This window comes from Sceloporus occidentalis, unplaced genomic scaffold (genome assembly GCF_023333645.1).
Source record: "Sceloporus occidentalis isolate IW3139 unplaced genomic scaffold, rSceOcc1.0.p SCAF_242, whole genome shotgun sequence".
NCBI classification, from domain to species: domain Eukaryota; kingdom Metazoa; phylum Chordata; class Lepidosauria; order Squamata; family Phrynosomatidae; genus Sceloporus; species Sceloporus occidentalis.
This window is the reverse complement of record NW_028317222.1, coordinates 552,296-566,079: the sequence shown is the minus strand read 5'-3', so window position 1 is coordinate 566,079 and position 13,784 is coordinate 552,296. Positions and strand designations below refer to the sequence as shown.

The window sequence follows — 13,784 nt, the reverse complement described above, 5'->3', positions numbered from 1 at the left end:
AGAAGTTTGTAGGATTTTGTGGGGGGAGAATTAAATCTCTGGGGATATTTTAACATAGAGGTTACTGAATCCGGAGCAAAAGTAAAAAAATGTAGATGTTTATTTCGCTTTTTTTCCCCCTTTATTATTTTTTTCACCTCATTTTTACATCATAAAAAAACCCATATTAAAATGTATTTTGAGTTAAAGCGGATCTCTCTCTTATTCCCAAACCGTACCGATGGAAAATCAGAACCCCCCCCCCCTTTATGTGTATCCCATGGAAGTGGCCGTCTCAACTTCCTGTTCTCAGGATCTGCACGATTATTCCTCCCCTGTTACGTATCTCATTGTTCATTGGTTCAGGCAGCCTTTCTATGGCAGACAGGAAGCTGGTCAGATCATTCTGGCTCTGCCACAGGCTGCCGGCGATCCCAGCTTCCACGAAGATAACCATTAAAACCCCCCCCCCCCCAATCTCGGCTGCGGAGGCCGAAGTTCCGCTGGAAATAAATTATTACCTGATTTTGGCGTCTACAGCGTCCAGCAATCTCCGATACAAGACATAAAAGATTATTTGTGTAAAAACATAATAATAGAGATAATACAAAAAAACATTTATTTTACAGAGATCGATATTTACAGAAAAGAAACATATTAAAGATCGCTGGGGAGACTGTAAAAAACACGGATATTACACGGTCCACTTCAGACACCTAAAAAAAAAAAAACACAGAAAAATAAATTTTTTTTAATTGAAATTAAATTAATTTATAAGTGAGCTTAGTGATGTCATTGTGACATCACTGGCACGCATAACCCTAAACCCATTTAGCAACGTTCAAAATAATAATAATAAGTAAAAAAATAAATAAAAGGATGTAAAACGTCATCAAGTTCCTCGAATACCGAAACGGGGATTATTTGAACCCAAATATAAGAATGACAAAAAACGTACGGTACGGAGAGGACTGAGGAACCTTGGTATGGAGAGGGTTAATCCCGTTATAGGGGTTACACGATTTATTACATGATTGCGCCAGGTTATGGCGCGTTTCAGGGAGATCGGCACCCAGTGAGAATTCCCGTCGGTTCGCTTTATTGGACAATCATAAAAGGTTTGTTGATTCCGTGAGGCTGCCGGCCCCCGCATGCCGTCGGTTCCGGTGCCGCTCGCGCTCTTACCGTGTTTCCTGGTGGGTTCCCAAACACTTCACGCAGCAGTAGCGCGCGCCGCACGACACGCACGAGTAATTCGACGGGAAGCCGCAGACGGAGCAGAAGTGGCGCTGGGGGAAGTCAGACGGGAGAGCGCAAGCCGTCAGGTAATTGGGTCCGTCGGCCGTGCTTAAATTCTGTGGGGAGGAAAAAAAAAAGTCTGGGTGACACGGGGAGCTGGGAGTCTGCCCCTCCCCCTGCGGGGTGACACAGGAAGCTGCCCCTATCCCCTGCTGGCTGACACGGGGAGCTGGGAGTCTGCCCCTCCCCCTGCGGGGTGACACAGGAAGCTGCCCCTCCCCCTGCGGGGTGACACGGGGAGCTGGGAGTCTGCCCCTCCCCCGGCGGGGTGACACAGGAAGCTGCCCCTCCCCCTGCGGGGTGACACGGGGAGCTGGGAGTCTGCCCCTCCCCCTGCGGGGTGACACAGGAAGCTGCCCTTATCCCCCCTGCTGGGTGACACGGGGAGCTGGGAGTCTGCCCCTCCCCCTGCGGGGTGACACAGGAAGCTGCCCCTATCCCCTGCTGGCTGACACGGGGAGCTGGGAGTCTGCCCCTCCCCCTGCGGGGTGACACAGGAAGCTGCCCCTCCCCCCGCGGGGTGACACGGTTCCCGTTACCTGCTCTTCTAGTAAAGCCTGGAAGTTCTTCCGGAATCGCTGTTTGAAGTGATCGCCTCGCGTCTTCTTTTTCTTCTTTCCTGGAATAAAAAACAGAAATTCAGGAATTGATATTTCTGACGGGAGGGAGCGATCCTCGCCGCTACGCTGCCCACAGGAGTAGTGGGGACAGAGCTGGAGATGACCAGAATCTAACACTAGAGGATCAGAGACTGAGATGGAAGGGAAGGGAGTTTCACTTTACTGAGCGGGGCGTTAGGTAAGCGGAACAGCCTCCCAGTAGAAGTGGTAGAGAGGGTAATACAGTGAGGGGATTAAACATGCATGGGGTAGACACACGGCTCCTGAATCTAAGACGAGACCAACCACTGATTAAGGTTGGCGTCTTTACAGACGGGGGCCGGATGGGGCCGATCTGCCGGCAGGCTCTGGGTTTGTATGTGTGCGGGATGCCTGTGACCCGGCTGGTATACAGGAGCAGAGACCCCGGCACTAACACAGATACTGCGCTGCGGCACATGTTGGCGCTATATATAGACATTTATCTATATATATATATCAGGCTCGGCACAGTCCCGCTGTTACAGGGAAGTTTGCGCCACTGCTCTCCGTCAGCCAATCACGTAAAGCGCTGACCGGTCTCGGCGTCGTCGTCGAACTGCGGCAGGCGCTTCAGCTGCGGGAGGTTGGCGTGAGGGTCGTCCTGGAAATTATCCTTCTCCAGAGCATCGAGCTGACGGTTCAGCCGCCTCTTCCGGGTGGCGGAGTCCAGCACGCGCCGCTGGGACGGGTCATTGGAGCGGACTGGGGGGGGGGGAACAGAATGTTAATAACGAGCATCAACGAGCAGCGAGGCGCAGATACCGGGCGCAGCGATCACTGGCGGGGACGGACATGTTACCCCAGGGGCAGCAGCGGCTCCGCAGGGGCGTGTTCAGGGGGCGTGGCAGAAACATCCAGACATCCCTCGGGGGTCTCTCTTGTAACCAGACGGACCCCCGACGTCCGGCAGCGTCTCCGGGGCCTTTATAAATGTCTCATTTATTTTTAAATGTTATTTGCCCCTCTTATTACCCCGATCCCTCAGCGATCTGAACCCCCGATCAGTGTGTGAGCCCCCCCATCATTATTACCCCGACTGATCATGAGTAAATGCCCCATGAACTCACACGACCCCACTGGGTGCGCAGGAAATCCTCTGTGGGGAGGCGGGGGGTTCACAAATAACACGTACAGCGCAAGGAATGTCTCTTTAAAGCCCCCGGAGCGCCATTAAATGCCCAGTCTATGTGGCTCGACCCATATGTGCCAGGCCCGATGCCCCCATATAGTTGTGAGGGGCAGATCAACCTCTCCCACCTCCCCTGGTACGCCTTGCAATGTATCCACCCCCAACTCCTTGGGTAACCATTGTAACTGCCCCCTCAGTTGGACTGCATGAACACATGACTACAAATCCCATCATGCACCGAGCGATCGACCACTGCGCAGAGCCCCGTCAGGGAGGCCGGAACGCGCAGGCAGGGGTCCCGGTGGCCGATGCGCCCGGCGACCGAGGTGCGAACAATAATACACCGACCTGAAGGCTTCTTCTCTTGCATAGTTCCGTACACAGTGCGCGGAGTATGCGCATGCGCGAGGTCTGTTCACGTCTGCGCGCTGCGGCTGGAAGGCAATACACACGCTTGGTTGGCAGAACGGGAGGAGTTACATGCAGCGCGCATGCGTTACAATCAGCGGGCACATGCAGTAACCGCGACCAGCCACTAGGCGGCAGCAACGTCATTAGAATAAGATACCGTAAACGAGTTTCCAAAAACAGAATGCAAAAAACTGAATGTTGCAGAATCTTACCTTTTTTATTGGACTAACAGTATTTAAACTCCAAAAACAGAGAAATACAACGATTTTATTATTTTACATTTTATTATTATTAAAAATACAACAAAGCAAAAGGGAAACGATTATGAACATTTTGTTTCCACCGAAAAAACACCTTTATTTCACAGTGACTTTAATTTCACCAGGATTTGGAAAATTAGAAAATTATGGTGTGGCTTTAATGGCGGCTGGTACAGCGAAGCGTAGGAAACGCGGCAACAAAGTAACCAACAGCCCTGTCACGTCCACCGTGTAAAGGAGTAGTGGTTATCTGTCAGGGCTCCCAGTGGGGTTGGTCACTTCTTGGGGGCGATAATCCCCTCGAGCTGAGCCTTGAGCTGCTGGTTGGTTCTCTTGAGGAACTGGACCTCCTCGGCGTGCTTCTTCTCCTCCGCCTGGCGCCGCTCGGCCTCCCGCTTCTCGGTGGCCTCGCACTTGGCCTTCTGCTCGTTCAGCTGCCTCTCCAGCTCTTTCTTGTCCAGCTCCAGCTGTCCGATCCGGCCCTCCATGTCGGACTTCCCCTGCTCGGCCTGCAGGGCCTTCCTCATCCCGAAAGCCACGCTGCTCTCGTACAGGGTCTGGTAGGCCGAGACGGTCATGTTGATCTCGTCACGGAAGCGGAGGAGCAGGACCCCTCTCTCGGCGCAGTTAATGGTCACGTGGCGGATGAGCTCGTCGAAGCACTGGGAGTAGAGCTCTCTGCGCACGGGGCAGATGCCGGTCTCCCGCGCCTGCCTCTGCTGCAGCTTGGCGTCCAGCTCCTCCTGCAGGCGGACGACGTCCATGCGCGTGCTCGGCGCGCTCGACACCCACTGGATCCACGCCTGCTCGCTCTCCGTCCATTGGCGGGGGGGCAGGACGGCGTCGAGGATCTCCTCGGGGGGCCTGCTGGTGTCCGGCGTGAGGCTCTTCGGGGGCGGGGGCACCGGGGCGGTGAGCGGGGGCCGCACCGAGGCGATGGGTCTCAGGGTGCGGGATTTGGGGGACTTCCTCCCGCTTTTGGTGCTGACGAGGACCGGGTTGTCGTATTTGAGCAGCGAGTCGGCCGGGGAGCTCATGGCGGCAGCCGCTTCAGACTCACCGGACAGGCAACTGCGAGCAGAGAGCGAGTAACCAACGCTGCAGCATCTCCTAGGCAACCGAATGCTAGCAGCTAATGCCCGCCCAGCTTCTGATGTCATCAGGTCACGTGACTCCTCGGTCACATGATGCAGAGAGCTGTAGGAGTGAAAGTGCCGGAGCCTAGCGGTAGTCAGGGCAGGGAACTTCCTGCTCATTCCCAGGGCTCTGAGGCATTTGCCTTCCTGAATCCTGCCAGTGGAGGGGCAGGTCCTGTGTTAACCCTTTGGAAACCTCTGCAATGTATTTGTTATAGACTCATGTTTTCCATTTGGAAGTATTTCCAGCTGAATACCCCCCTCCTTGTCCTGCCCGGGGGCATATAATAATAAATCACGCCCTGGGGTTATATTACTGTATACAGAGCTGGGGGGTTATATTACTGTATACAGCGCTGGGGGTTATATTACTGTATACAGCGCTGGGGGGGTTATATCACTGTATACAGGGCCTTTGGCTGAATGTGCTCCCCTCTTGGATCAGTGACCACTCACAGCCCCTCCAGCTACGAGACGCTCCTCCCCCAGTACCAATTCCCATCAACCTCAGCTGTTACGTGGCACCCATCCAACCGCCCTCCCCACACAGCCTTACTTTTTAGCCCAGTCTCCTGCTCCGTGATTGGATGCGTGCCAAACTCTCGCCTGTACCATTGGCTACTGTTGACACTTCGAACTTTTTGATTGGATGTTCTCTTGAGGAGTTGCCCGTAGGTGACGTCCTCGCCCATTGGCTAATGCATGATTGTCTGTGCAGTGATTAGCTGCTGTGTGCGCGTGCTGCGCTCCTATTGGTTCTTTCTGTCGCCAGTGGGTGGAGACTGGATCCCCGGTCTGTCCTGGTGCTGGTAGGCGGTTCAGAGTGCGTGAGGGGCGGACAGTGTAGCATGTCGCGTACCGCTCTGGCTAGCCTGTTGGGAGCTGTACTCCTGCTTGGGATATGTTCGGCGGAGACCAAGGAGGCGGTGCGGCCCGGTGAGTGGGGTCATAACGGGGCTCCCGGCTTCCTCAGGTTAAAAAGCGGGGTTGCTGGCGGGCAGCGGAGCAGCTTCTCCCCCCTATAGGTGACGCAATACTCGGATACCTGCGGTAATGGGCTAGGACGTATATGACTGTCAGCAAAGACAGGGCAGCCGAGCTCATGCAGAGTCTGGTTGGGAGTGATGAGATCTCTCGCGTGTCAGCTCTTTTGGTCCGGACTACAGAGGGCAGTCGGGTTAATGCGGGGTCTTGCTGGGAGTTATGAGAAGTGTAGAGTGTCAGCTCTTGGGGTGAGGACTGTATCTGCAGAGGGTAGTCGGGGTCACGCAGGATCTGGCTGGGAGTTATGAGAAGTGTAGAGTGTCAGCTCTTATGGCGAGGACGTGTATCTGCAGAGGGCAGTCGGGGTCATGCGGGGTCTGGCTGAGAGTGATATGAGAAGTGTAGAGTGTCAGCTCTTGGGGCGAGGACGTGTATCTGCAGAGGGCATGCGGGGTCTGGCTGAGAGTGATATGAGAAGTGTAGAGTGTCTGCTCTTAGGGTGAGTCGGGGGTCACGCGGGGTTATTTGTTGCATCCCTAGCGTGATGTACCGACGATGTACTCCTCGCTGATCATCATCCCGCCACCCGCTGCATACATCTCCTCATCGCGTGTGTAATGACATGTATGTAGCGTGTTCTGTTTTTAGGGTTAATGTTGCTGTGGCATTTGCGGGGGTTCTGTGCCCCTATCGCGGGGGGGGTGACTTCTGTGCTCGTATTGGGGGGGGGTTCTACGTTTGCCCCTGTGAGGGGCGGCTATGTATTTGGTGCTCACCCCCCCAGGGCATTACATACCTTCGCACATTCCAGCAACACCTGAGTGTCATTCCTGCCTCCGGGGGAGTCCCAAATTCCTCCAGCCCCCCCCCCCCGAGGGCTGCGGTGACAGAGGGGTCGCTGGGGGTCTCTGTGTGCGGGGTCGCCCCGTGGCTTTATGCCGGGCACGTTCTGTAACTACTTGCTGTGGATTTGCCCCCCTCCGGCCCCCCTGGTTTTTCCGTCTCTGCAATATTTACTTTCCCCGGAAAGTTCTTTGGAAACATTCCAGTCGCGTCACTCGGCTTCCTGTGCAGCTGCTCAGCTCATCAGCCTGCGCGATGCTCTCTCCGTTCAGTACTCCCGGGGGTCTCCCCCCCCCCCCCTGCCTGCGCCCCTGGGGGTCTCTCGCCCGTCTCCTGCTTTTACTCCCTGTGACCCGGTTTCTGTTTCAGGTCTTAACTGTCACAGAATAACCCTTCCCCGGGTGCTCTGTCTGTCTCTCTCTCTCGCTGGCGCGCTCTCTCACTGGCGCGCTCTCTCTCTCTCTCTCGCTGGCGCGCTCTCTCACTGGCGCGCTCTCTCTCTCTCTCGCTGGCGCGCTCTCTCTCTCTCGCTGGCGCGCTCTCTCTCTCTCGCTGGCGCGCTCTCTCTCTCTCTCTCTCGCTGGCGCGCTCTCTCTCTCTCTCTGGCGCTCTCTCCTTTCCTTTTGGTAACCGGATCCTCGTTTTTTCGTCTTTTGGGGGAGTGAAAGGGTCTCTTTGTCTGACTGTAAACGCCACGTTTCTGGTCATTAATACCCCAGAGGCCGAAGCGGCCCTGAATGATCCCACGTTCTCTAGTACCCCCGCCCCTGGCTTATTGACTCGCTGTCTTCTGCCCCATGTGGGGCTTATTCCCAGCTGGTTGAGCTTAGTTCACTGGTGTGAGTTGCCCTGTGGCTCTCCGGCGCGCCCGTCGGGTTCTCGATCGACGTGTGGCTGACCGTCGGGTTCTCGATCGGCGGGTACCAGGTCTCCGTGTTGAATGTTTTTCCTCCTCTCCCCAGAGAAGCTCCTGGTCATCACCGTCGCCACGGAAAATACGGAAGGATACCAGCGATTCCTGCGCACGGCCAAGCATTTCAACTACACGGTCCGGGTGAGCGCTCTCGCCCTTCCCGTTACACTCTCGCCCTCGGCTGTCTCTCCTCCATCTAACCTCTTCTCTCTCCCTCTCTCTCTGGGAAGACTCTGGGGCTAGGGCAGGAATGGAAGGGCGGTGATGTGGCGCGCACGGTCGGCGGAGGGCAGAAGGTGCGATGGTTAAAAGAAGAGCTGGAGAAATACCAGGAGGAGGAGGACCTGGTTATCATGTTTGTGGACAGGTAACTACCCCCCCCGGGGCAAAAGAGCAACTAAGAAATGCTTTCAGAAAATTCAATCGTTCTGCCCTCTTATCCGGTTTCACTTATTGTCTCTCTCTTTTCTCTTTTTTCCTTTTTTTTTTTTCTCGCTTTTCCTTTTTTTTTCTCGCTTTTCCTTTTTTCTTCTCGCTTTTCCTTTTTTTTTTCTCGTTTTTCCTTTTTTTTTTCCTCGCTTTTCCTTTTTTTTCTCGCTTTGCCTTTTTTTTTTTCCTCTCTCTCTCTCCCGCAGCTATGATGTGGTTCTAGCAGGCAGTCCCATCGAGCTCCTCTGGAAGTTCCATCAGTTTGACCACCAGGTGGTCTTCTCCGCAGAGGGCTTCTGCTGGCCGGACTGGTCGCTGGCCGAGAAGTATCCTGTCGTCAACAATGGCAAACGCTTCCTGAACTCTGGAGGTAGGACCCGGGCCCCTCAGGGGTCTGCATGGTGGGATAAACGCCTCGTATTTTGGGGCAGTTGCTTTACCCTTCCTTGTTGCTGATCCCTGCAGGGTTTATTGGCTACGCTCCCCAACTCTACCGGATCGTGCAGCTCTGGAAGTACAAGGATAACGACGACGACCAACTGTTTTACACCAAGGTCTACCTGGACACGTCCCTGCGGGTAAGACCCCTCGCTATTACCCCTCGTCTTTAATACCCCCCACGTCTCCACGCCCTGACCATGTCAATAAAAACGTCCTCTCCCATCCCAGGAGAAGTTCAGCATGACTCTGGACCACAAATCCAAAATATTCCAGAACCTTAACGGAGCCATCGGTAAGCATGGCGGATGGGGGTGCGATATGCCTTCTTACCCCATCAGAGAGGGGTCGCTGGGCCTGTAGTAACCCTGCGTGTGACTTCTTTCCCTGCAGATGAAGTTGTCCTGAAGTTTGAAAGTAACAAAGTGCGTGCGCGGAACGTGGCTTATGATTCCATCCCTGTAGTTATTCACGGAAACGGCCCCACAAAGGTACAGCGCGCTCTCCCTGCCCCCCCTCCCCGTCCGTTCCACCTGCCCCCCCCCCCTTTCTCATGGCGGGCGTATCTGTCTCTCCGCATGGGGTTACTCGTGGCCTCCATCTCTCCCGCTTTTATTTCAGCTCCATCTGAATTATCTGGCAAATTACGTTCCGAACGCCTGGACCCACGAAGGCGGCTGTGAGATCTGTGACGGTGACCTGCTCGAGCTGTCCGGCCTGGAGGTAAAGGGGCGCTATATCACTGATTTACCTATACGTTATACAAGGGGCCGGTCACTTATTTACCTATACGTTATACAGGGGGCCGGTCACTGATTTACCTATACATCATGCAGGGGCCGCTCACTGATTTATCTATACATTATACAGGGGGGCCGCTCACTGATTGAGCTATACAGGAGGGCCGGCTGCGGTGAGGGCCGCCGGGTCTGTACCGTGTTACATGTAATAACCATGTCCTCTGCCGTGTCCGTACAGGATGATGATTTGCCGCGTGTGCTGCTGGCCGTGTTCATCGAGCAGCCGACCCCGTTCCTCCCCGAGTTCCTGGAGAGATTGGTGACGTTGGATTACCCCCGAAATCGCCTGTCCCTCTTCATCCATAACAGCGTGAGTCCGTCCTCCGCTCCCTATCCCTGTAATCTGCGCTGTACCCCTCCCCCTCCCAGATACCCCGTAGGGACCCCGCGTGTGTCATTTATCCGCTGGGAGAGATACTTTGTATCTATCGTGGGATTACCGTCTGCATACAGGCAGACTCTGTCCACTGGGGCCGGTGCACGGGGCGCCCTGTGAAACGATTCTCTGGTTATGCAGTGCGTTTGGCAGATTCCCATCTTTTTTTCCTCCCCGTTGTATTTGCACAGGAAGTTTATCACGAGAAGCACATCCAGGCTTTCTGGGAGAAGCGCCGCCAGGAGTTCCTGAGTGTGAAGATGGTGGGACCGGAGGAGGCTCTGTCCCAGGGCGAGGCCAGAGACATGGGCATGTGAGTGCCGGAGCCGGCCCCCGGGTAACGAGGTCCCCCTGACTGCTACATTGTATCCTCTCCACGTGTAGCCGGAACATTCAGAGTCCGATGTGTGTGACCGGCCCACGTGGAGCAGATAAGAGCTGACAGTCCCGTTGCGCGTTTCTTCTGCTGTAAAAACCAGTCGTTGGTCTCGTCTTAGATTCAGGAGCCGTATGTCTGTCCCACGCATGTTTAATACCCTCACTGTATTACCCTCTACCACCTCTGCTGGGAGGCTGTTCCACTTATCTACCGCTCAGTAAACGCCCTTTAGTTCCATCCCTGTCTCTGACTCTCTAGTGTTAGATTCCGGTCTCTTGTTGTAACTTTCCTCCTCCTGAAATAAATTCCCTCCCGTCCTTTACGTATTTAAATGTCTCTCCTGTGATTTCGCCCCTAACGCAGGGATCTCTGCCGGCAGGATGAGACATGCGACTACTACTTCAGCTTGGATGCAGATGTTGTTGTAACAAATCCTGATCTTTTGTATATACTGATACAGGAGAACAAGTGAGTGTCGGGGATTAAATGGGGGGGGCTTACAAACCTGGAGCTGCCGTTGCTGTCAGTCATGTGATATTTCCCAGCTCAGACATCTCACAGAGCTGATGCTTTATGGCAATGCTAATGAAGTCCATCCCACCGTAGACTCTCATTCGTCAGTCAGTAATTCCCGCCTCTCTCTTCGCAGGAAGGTCATCTCCCCCATGGTGTCTCGCAGCGGAAAACTCTGGTCCAACTTCTGGGGAGCTCTGAGCCCCGAGGGATATTATGCTCGATCCGAGGACTATGTGGATATAGTGCAGGCCAAGAGAGTGTAAGTGGGGGAGGGGCAGACTCTGGGGTCACCCCACAGGGGGAGGGGCAGATACAGCGCCCCCTGTCCGTTTCACTAATGTCAGGTCTCGTTTCAGGGGTGTGTGGAACGTCCCGTATATCGCTCACTCGTATCTAATCAAGGGGGAAACCCTCCGCAAGGAACTCTCCCAAAGCAGCGTCTTCACCTCCTCCCAGACCGACCCCGACATGGCTTTCTGTAAAAACGTGCGAGAACAGGTAACGCTCTCTCCCTTTTGTTATTGCGCCCCTTCTGCGTATAATGTCCACACTGAGCCGCCTCCATCTGTCTGTCCTTCCAGAACGTCTTCCTTCACATCAGTAATCGGGATGAGTTTGGGCGTCTGATTTCCACGTCCAGATACAACACGTCCCACCTTCACAGCGACCTGTGGCAGATCTTCGAGAACCCGGTGGTAAGAAGCTGCGTGCGTGCGTGCGCGTGTTTCACTCCCCCCCCCCCCCTATTAGTGGTAACGGGGCCGGACTCTCTGTGCCCCCTCTGGAGCTGGCTCTGTAATACTCCATGTTTTTATTTATTTCCAGGACTGGAAGGAGAAATATATCCACGAGAATTACTCCAAGATCTTTGAAGAGGATTATTATGAGCAGGTAATTATTCCACCCCAATCATTCCGTGTGCTGGTGAAAGGAAGTAGTTCCGGCGGTTTCTGAAGTGTCTGTCGTGTTCCGCCTGTGACCGCGGCCATCTCTGTGTTCTTGCAGCCCTGCCCCGATGTTTACTGGTTCCCCATCTTTAAGGACGTGATGTGCGATGAGTTTGTGGAAGAGATGGAGAATTTTGGCCAGTGGTCCGGGGGCAAAAATAAGGTGAGCTGAGGGACAGAAACCCAGAACCCATTAGCCGATCGGCCCCATCCGGCCCCCGTCTAGTCGCCCGTTTCTCCTGCTGTAACGACTCGAACCTTAACCAGTCGTTGGTTTCGTCTTAGATTCAGGAGCCGTATATCTACCCCATGTGTGTTTACATTCCTGCTACCACTTCTGCTGGGAGGCTGTTCTATTTATCTTTAACACCCTCTCAGTAAAGTAAAACTTCCTTTATGTTACATCTAACCCTCTAGTGTCATATTGTGACCTCTTGTCCTTTTAACCTCTTAATGACAAGACTGTTTCTTACTCATTACTATCTGGGCTCCATTGACCTTGCATGGTTGGATGGAGTACCTGCATTCAACCTGCAGGAAGAGATTCTCCCCATAATATCAACATCTTTCTAGAAATGGGATCTCTAGAACTGTCCCCACTACTCTAGGTGAGATCTGTAAAGGGGCAGAACCACCTCCCTCTTCCTGCTGCTAACCCCACTTTACACCCGGCCCCCTGCTTGTTTTTCCGGTGATTCGTTGCATTGCCTGTCTTACCTTAAAGTCTCCGAGTCCCAAGTGCGTTTTTTACATTTATCAACATTAAACCGCCGCGCGGTTGACCTCTCCCTGTCCCATCGTGCCGCTGCGTAAACAGATCTACAAGAACCCCACTCAGACATACAGTAAAGAATCACCCACCGATAACAATAAGAAGGACAATTCCCTTTTTATATCTAGCTTTTTTTTTTTTTTCTTGCGTCTCTAGGACCAGCGCCTCGCCGGCGGCTACGAGAACGTGCCAACGGTGGACATTCACATGACGCAGGTCGGCTACCAGGAGGAGTGGTTGAAGTTCTTGCAGGAATATATTGCGCCCGTTACCGAGAAACTCTTCCCGGGATATTACACCAAGGTAATGACATCAACCTCAATGACATCATATGGCGACGTATCTCCGTACCCTCGCTGTGCCTTTAGATCAGAGAGGGAACCTTGTTGGGTTCCATTCCGTCTGGAGACTGATAGATACTCTGCGTATATCATTATACTCTTATGACATATGCCCCTAACGGTGCGTTCCCGTTATTATAACACCGCACACTTCTGACGGTTGGGGATCCCAGGGATGGCGTCTGGGAAATAAGAGCGGGAGCGATGGCTGGTGGGGAGGGCGCTTGGGTTTTGTATTACTCTCCGTCTAAGAGATGTCCTTTCTCACCAGGCCAAGGCGCTTCTGAACTTCATTGTCCGATACAGACCCGACGAGCAGCCGTCTCTCCGTCCTCACCACGACGCCTCCACTTTCACTATCAACGTCGCGCTCAACCATAAAGGCATTGACTTCCAGGTCAGGATGGTCCCTCGGCCAGTAACGCTCCTTCGTTCTTCTCCACAGGTCCCACCGGCCGACACAAGTCTTTGCTGCATGTTTTCCATTACGTTCTAACCTTTTTGGTCTTTCCTACTCTTAGGGAGGTGGTTGCCGCTTCATCCGCTACAACTGCCAAGTAGAAGCGCCTCGCAAAGGCTGGTCCTTCATTCACCCGGGTCGGCTCACCCATTACCACGAAGGGCTTCCCACCACCAGCGGGACCCGGTACATCATGGTCTCCTTTGTGGATCCCTGACCGCACCCTCGCTTTCCACGCTCTCCTCCCCGGACCGGTCAGACGCCGCGAGGTGGAGAACATTCTCATCTGCCCCAACTGATGGTTGACGGAGTCTGGGAAGTTTCCGCTGAGCGTCACGTCTTACACGCCGGCTACAAAGGTCCATCGAGAGAAATAAAGACCTGTTGGTGACCAAAGATGGTCGGTGGAAGATGTCATCTGCAGGTCATCCCAAGAGAACTTACCGAAGGCCTTTCTGTCTTTGACTTTTCACAATGTCCCCAACAAGGCGCGTTGAATTTCTCCCCTACTTGTTTCACCCCCCTAAGGGGCAGACTTAGAACGGTTGTACATGAATCTTACGGGAAAAGGATGAGCTGTCCCTGAGCTCGCTAGTCCAGTCCCGTACGTATCCTGTGTGGCCTTTTCTGTAGTTGAGCGCCTTTTCTTTCCGTTACTCTGCTCGTATTGTATGGAACACTTCACGGCCTCGATTACTTTACCTCAGTCTGCCTTCATTTTAACCAAAAAG

The 13,784-nt window shown here is 53.9% G+C and overlaps 3 protein-coding genes across 3 annotated transcripts; 1 reads left to right on the top strand and 2 right to left on the bottom strand.

Annotated features, from left to right (window-relative positions):
- Positions 1-673: 673 nt before the first annotated feature.
- On the bottom strand, positions 674-3,418 carry LOC149276311 (zinc finger HIT domain-containing protein 1-like). Its single transcript, XM_089503726.1, has 5 exons — positions 3,397-3,418; positions 2,454-2,621; positions 1,818-1,897; positions 1,165-1,334; positions 674-695 (listed from the first exon to the last, which is right to left on the bottom strand). Exons 1-5 carry the CDS (start codon positions 3,416-3,418, stop codon positions 674-676), a joined length of 462 nt encoding a protein of 153 aa, XP_089359852.1.
- Positions 3,419-3,994: 576 nt separating this feature from the next.
- On the bottom strand, positions 3,995-4,756 carry LOC149276310 (axonemal dynein light intermediate polypeptide 1-like). Its single transcript, XM_089503727.1, has one exon. The coding sequence runs from the start codon at positions 4,754-4,756 to the stop codon at positions 3,995-3,997; it is 762 nt and encodes a 253-aa protein (XP_089359853.1).
- A 947-nt stretch (positions 4,757-5,703) lies between these two features.
- LOC149276309 (multifunctional procollagen lysine hydroxylase and glycosyltransferase LH3-like) lies at positions 5,704-13,270 on the top strand. The gene is made up of 19 exons (XM_089503713.1): positions 5,704-5,791; positions 7,645-7,736; positions 7,826-7,962; positions 8,231-8,394; positions 8,490-8,602; positions 8,694-8,757; positions 8,856-8,953; positions 9,084-9,185; positions 9,441-9,572; positions 9,830-9,951; positions 10,381-10,485; positions 10,667-10,792; positions 10,890-11,031; positions 11,115-11,228; positions 11,359-11,424; positions 11,539-11,643; positions 12,409-12,555; positions 12,865-12,990; positions 13,115-13,270. Exons 1-19 carry the CDS (start codon positions 5,704-5,706, stop codon positions 13,268-13,270), a joined length of 2,199 nt encoding a protein of 732 aa, XP_089359839.1.
- The last annotated feature ends 514 nt before the right edge of the window (positions 13,271-13,784 follow it).

What these genes read in the sequence shown, in the direction of transcription:
- LOC149276311 (XM_089503726.1), bottom strand. Translation starts at nt 3,418, where the DNA reads ATGCAAGAGAAGAAGCCTTCAG. An exon ending in CGACGACGACGCCGAGACCG is followed by an intron (nt 1,898 to 2,453) that starts GTCAGCGCTTTA and finishes TTTTTATTCCAG; the next exon opens with GAAAGAAGAAAAAGAAGACG. An exon ending in GGAACCCACCAGGAAACACG is followed by an intron (nt 696 to 1,164) that starts GTAAGAGCGCGA and finishes TTTTTTTTTTAG; the next exon opens with GTGTCTGAAGTGGACCGTGT.
- LOC149276310 (XM_089503727.1), bottom strand. Translation starts at nt 4,756, where the DNA reads ATGAGCTCCCCGGCCGACTCGCTGCTCAAATACGACAACCCGGTCCTC.
- LOC149276309 (XM_089503713.1), top strand. Translation starts at nt 5,704, where the DNA reads ATGTCGCGTACCGCTCTGGCTAGCCTGTTGGGAGCTGTACTCCTGCTT. An exon ending in ATTTCAACTACACGGTCCGG is followed by an intron (nt 7,737 to 7,825) that starts GTGAGCGCTCTC and finishes CTCTCTGGGAAG; the next exon opens with ACTCTGGGGCTAGGGCAGGA. An exon ending in TCGAGCTGTCCGGCCTGGAG is followed by an intron (nt 9,186 to 9,440) that starts GTAAAGGGGCGC and finishes GTGTCCGTACAG; the next exon opens with GATGATGATTTGCCGCGTGT.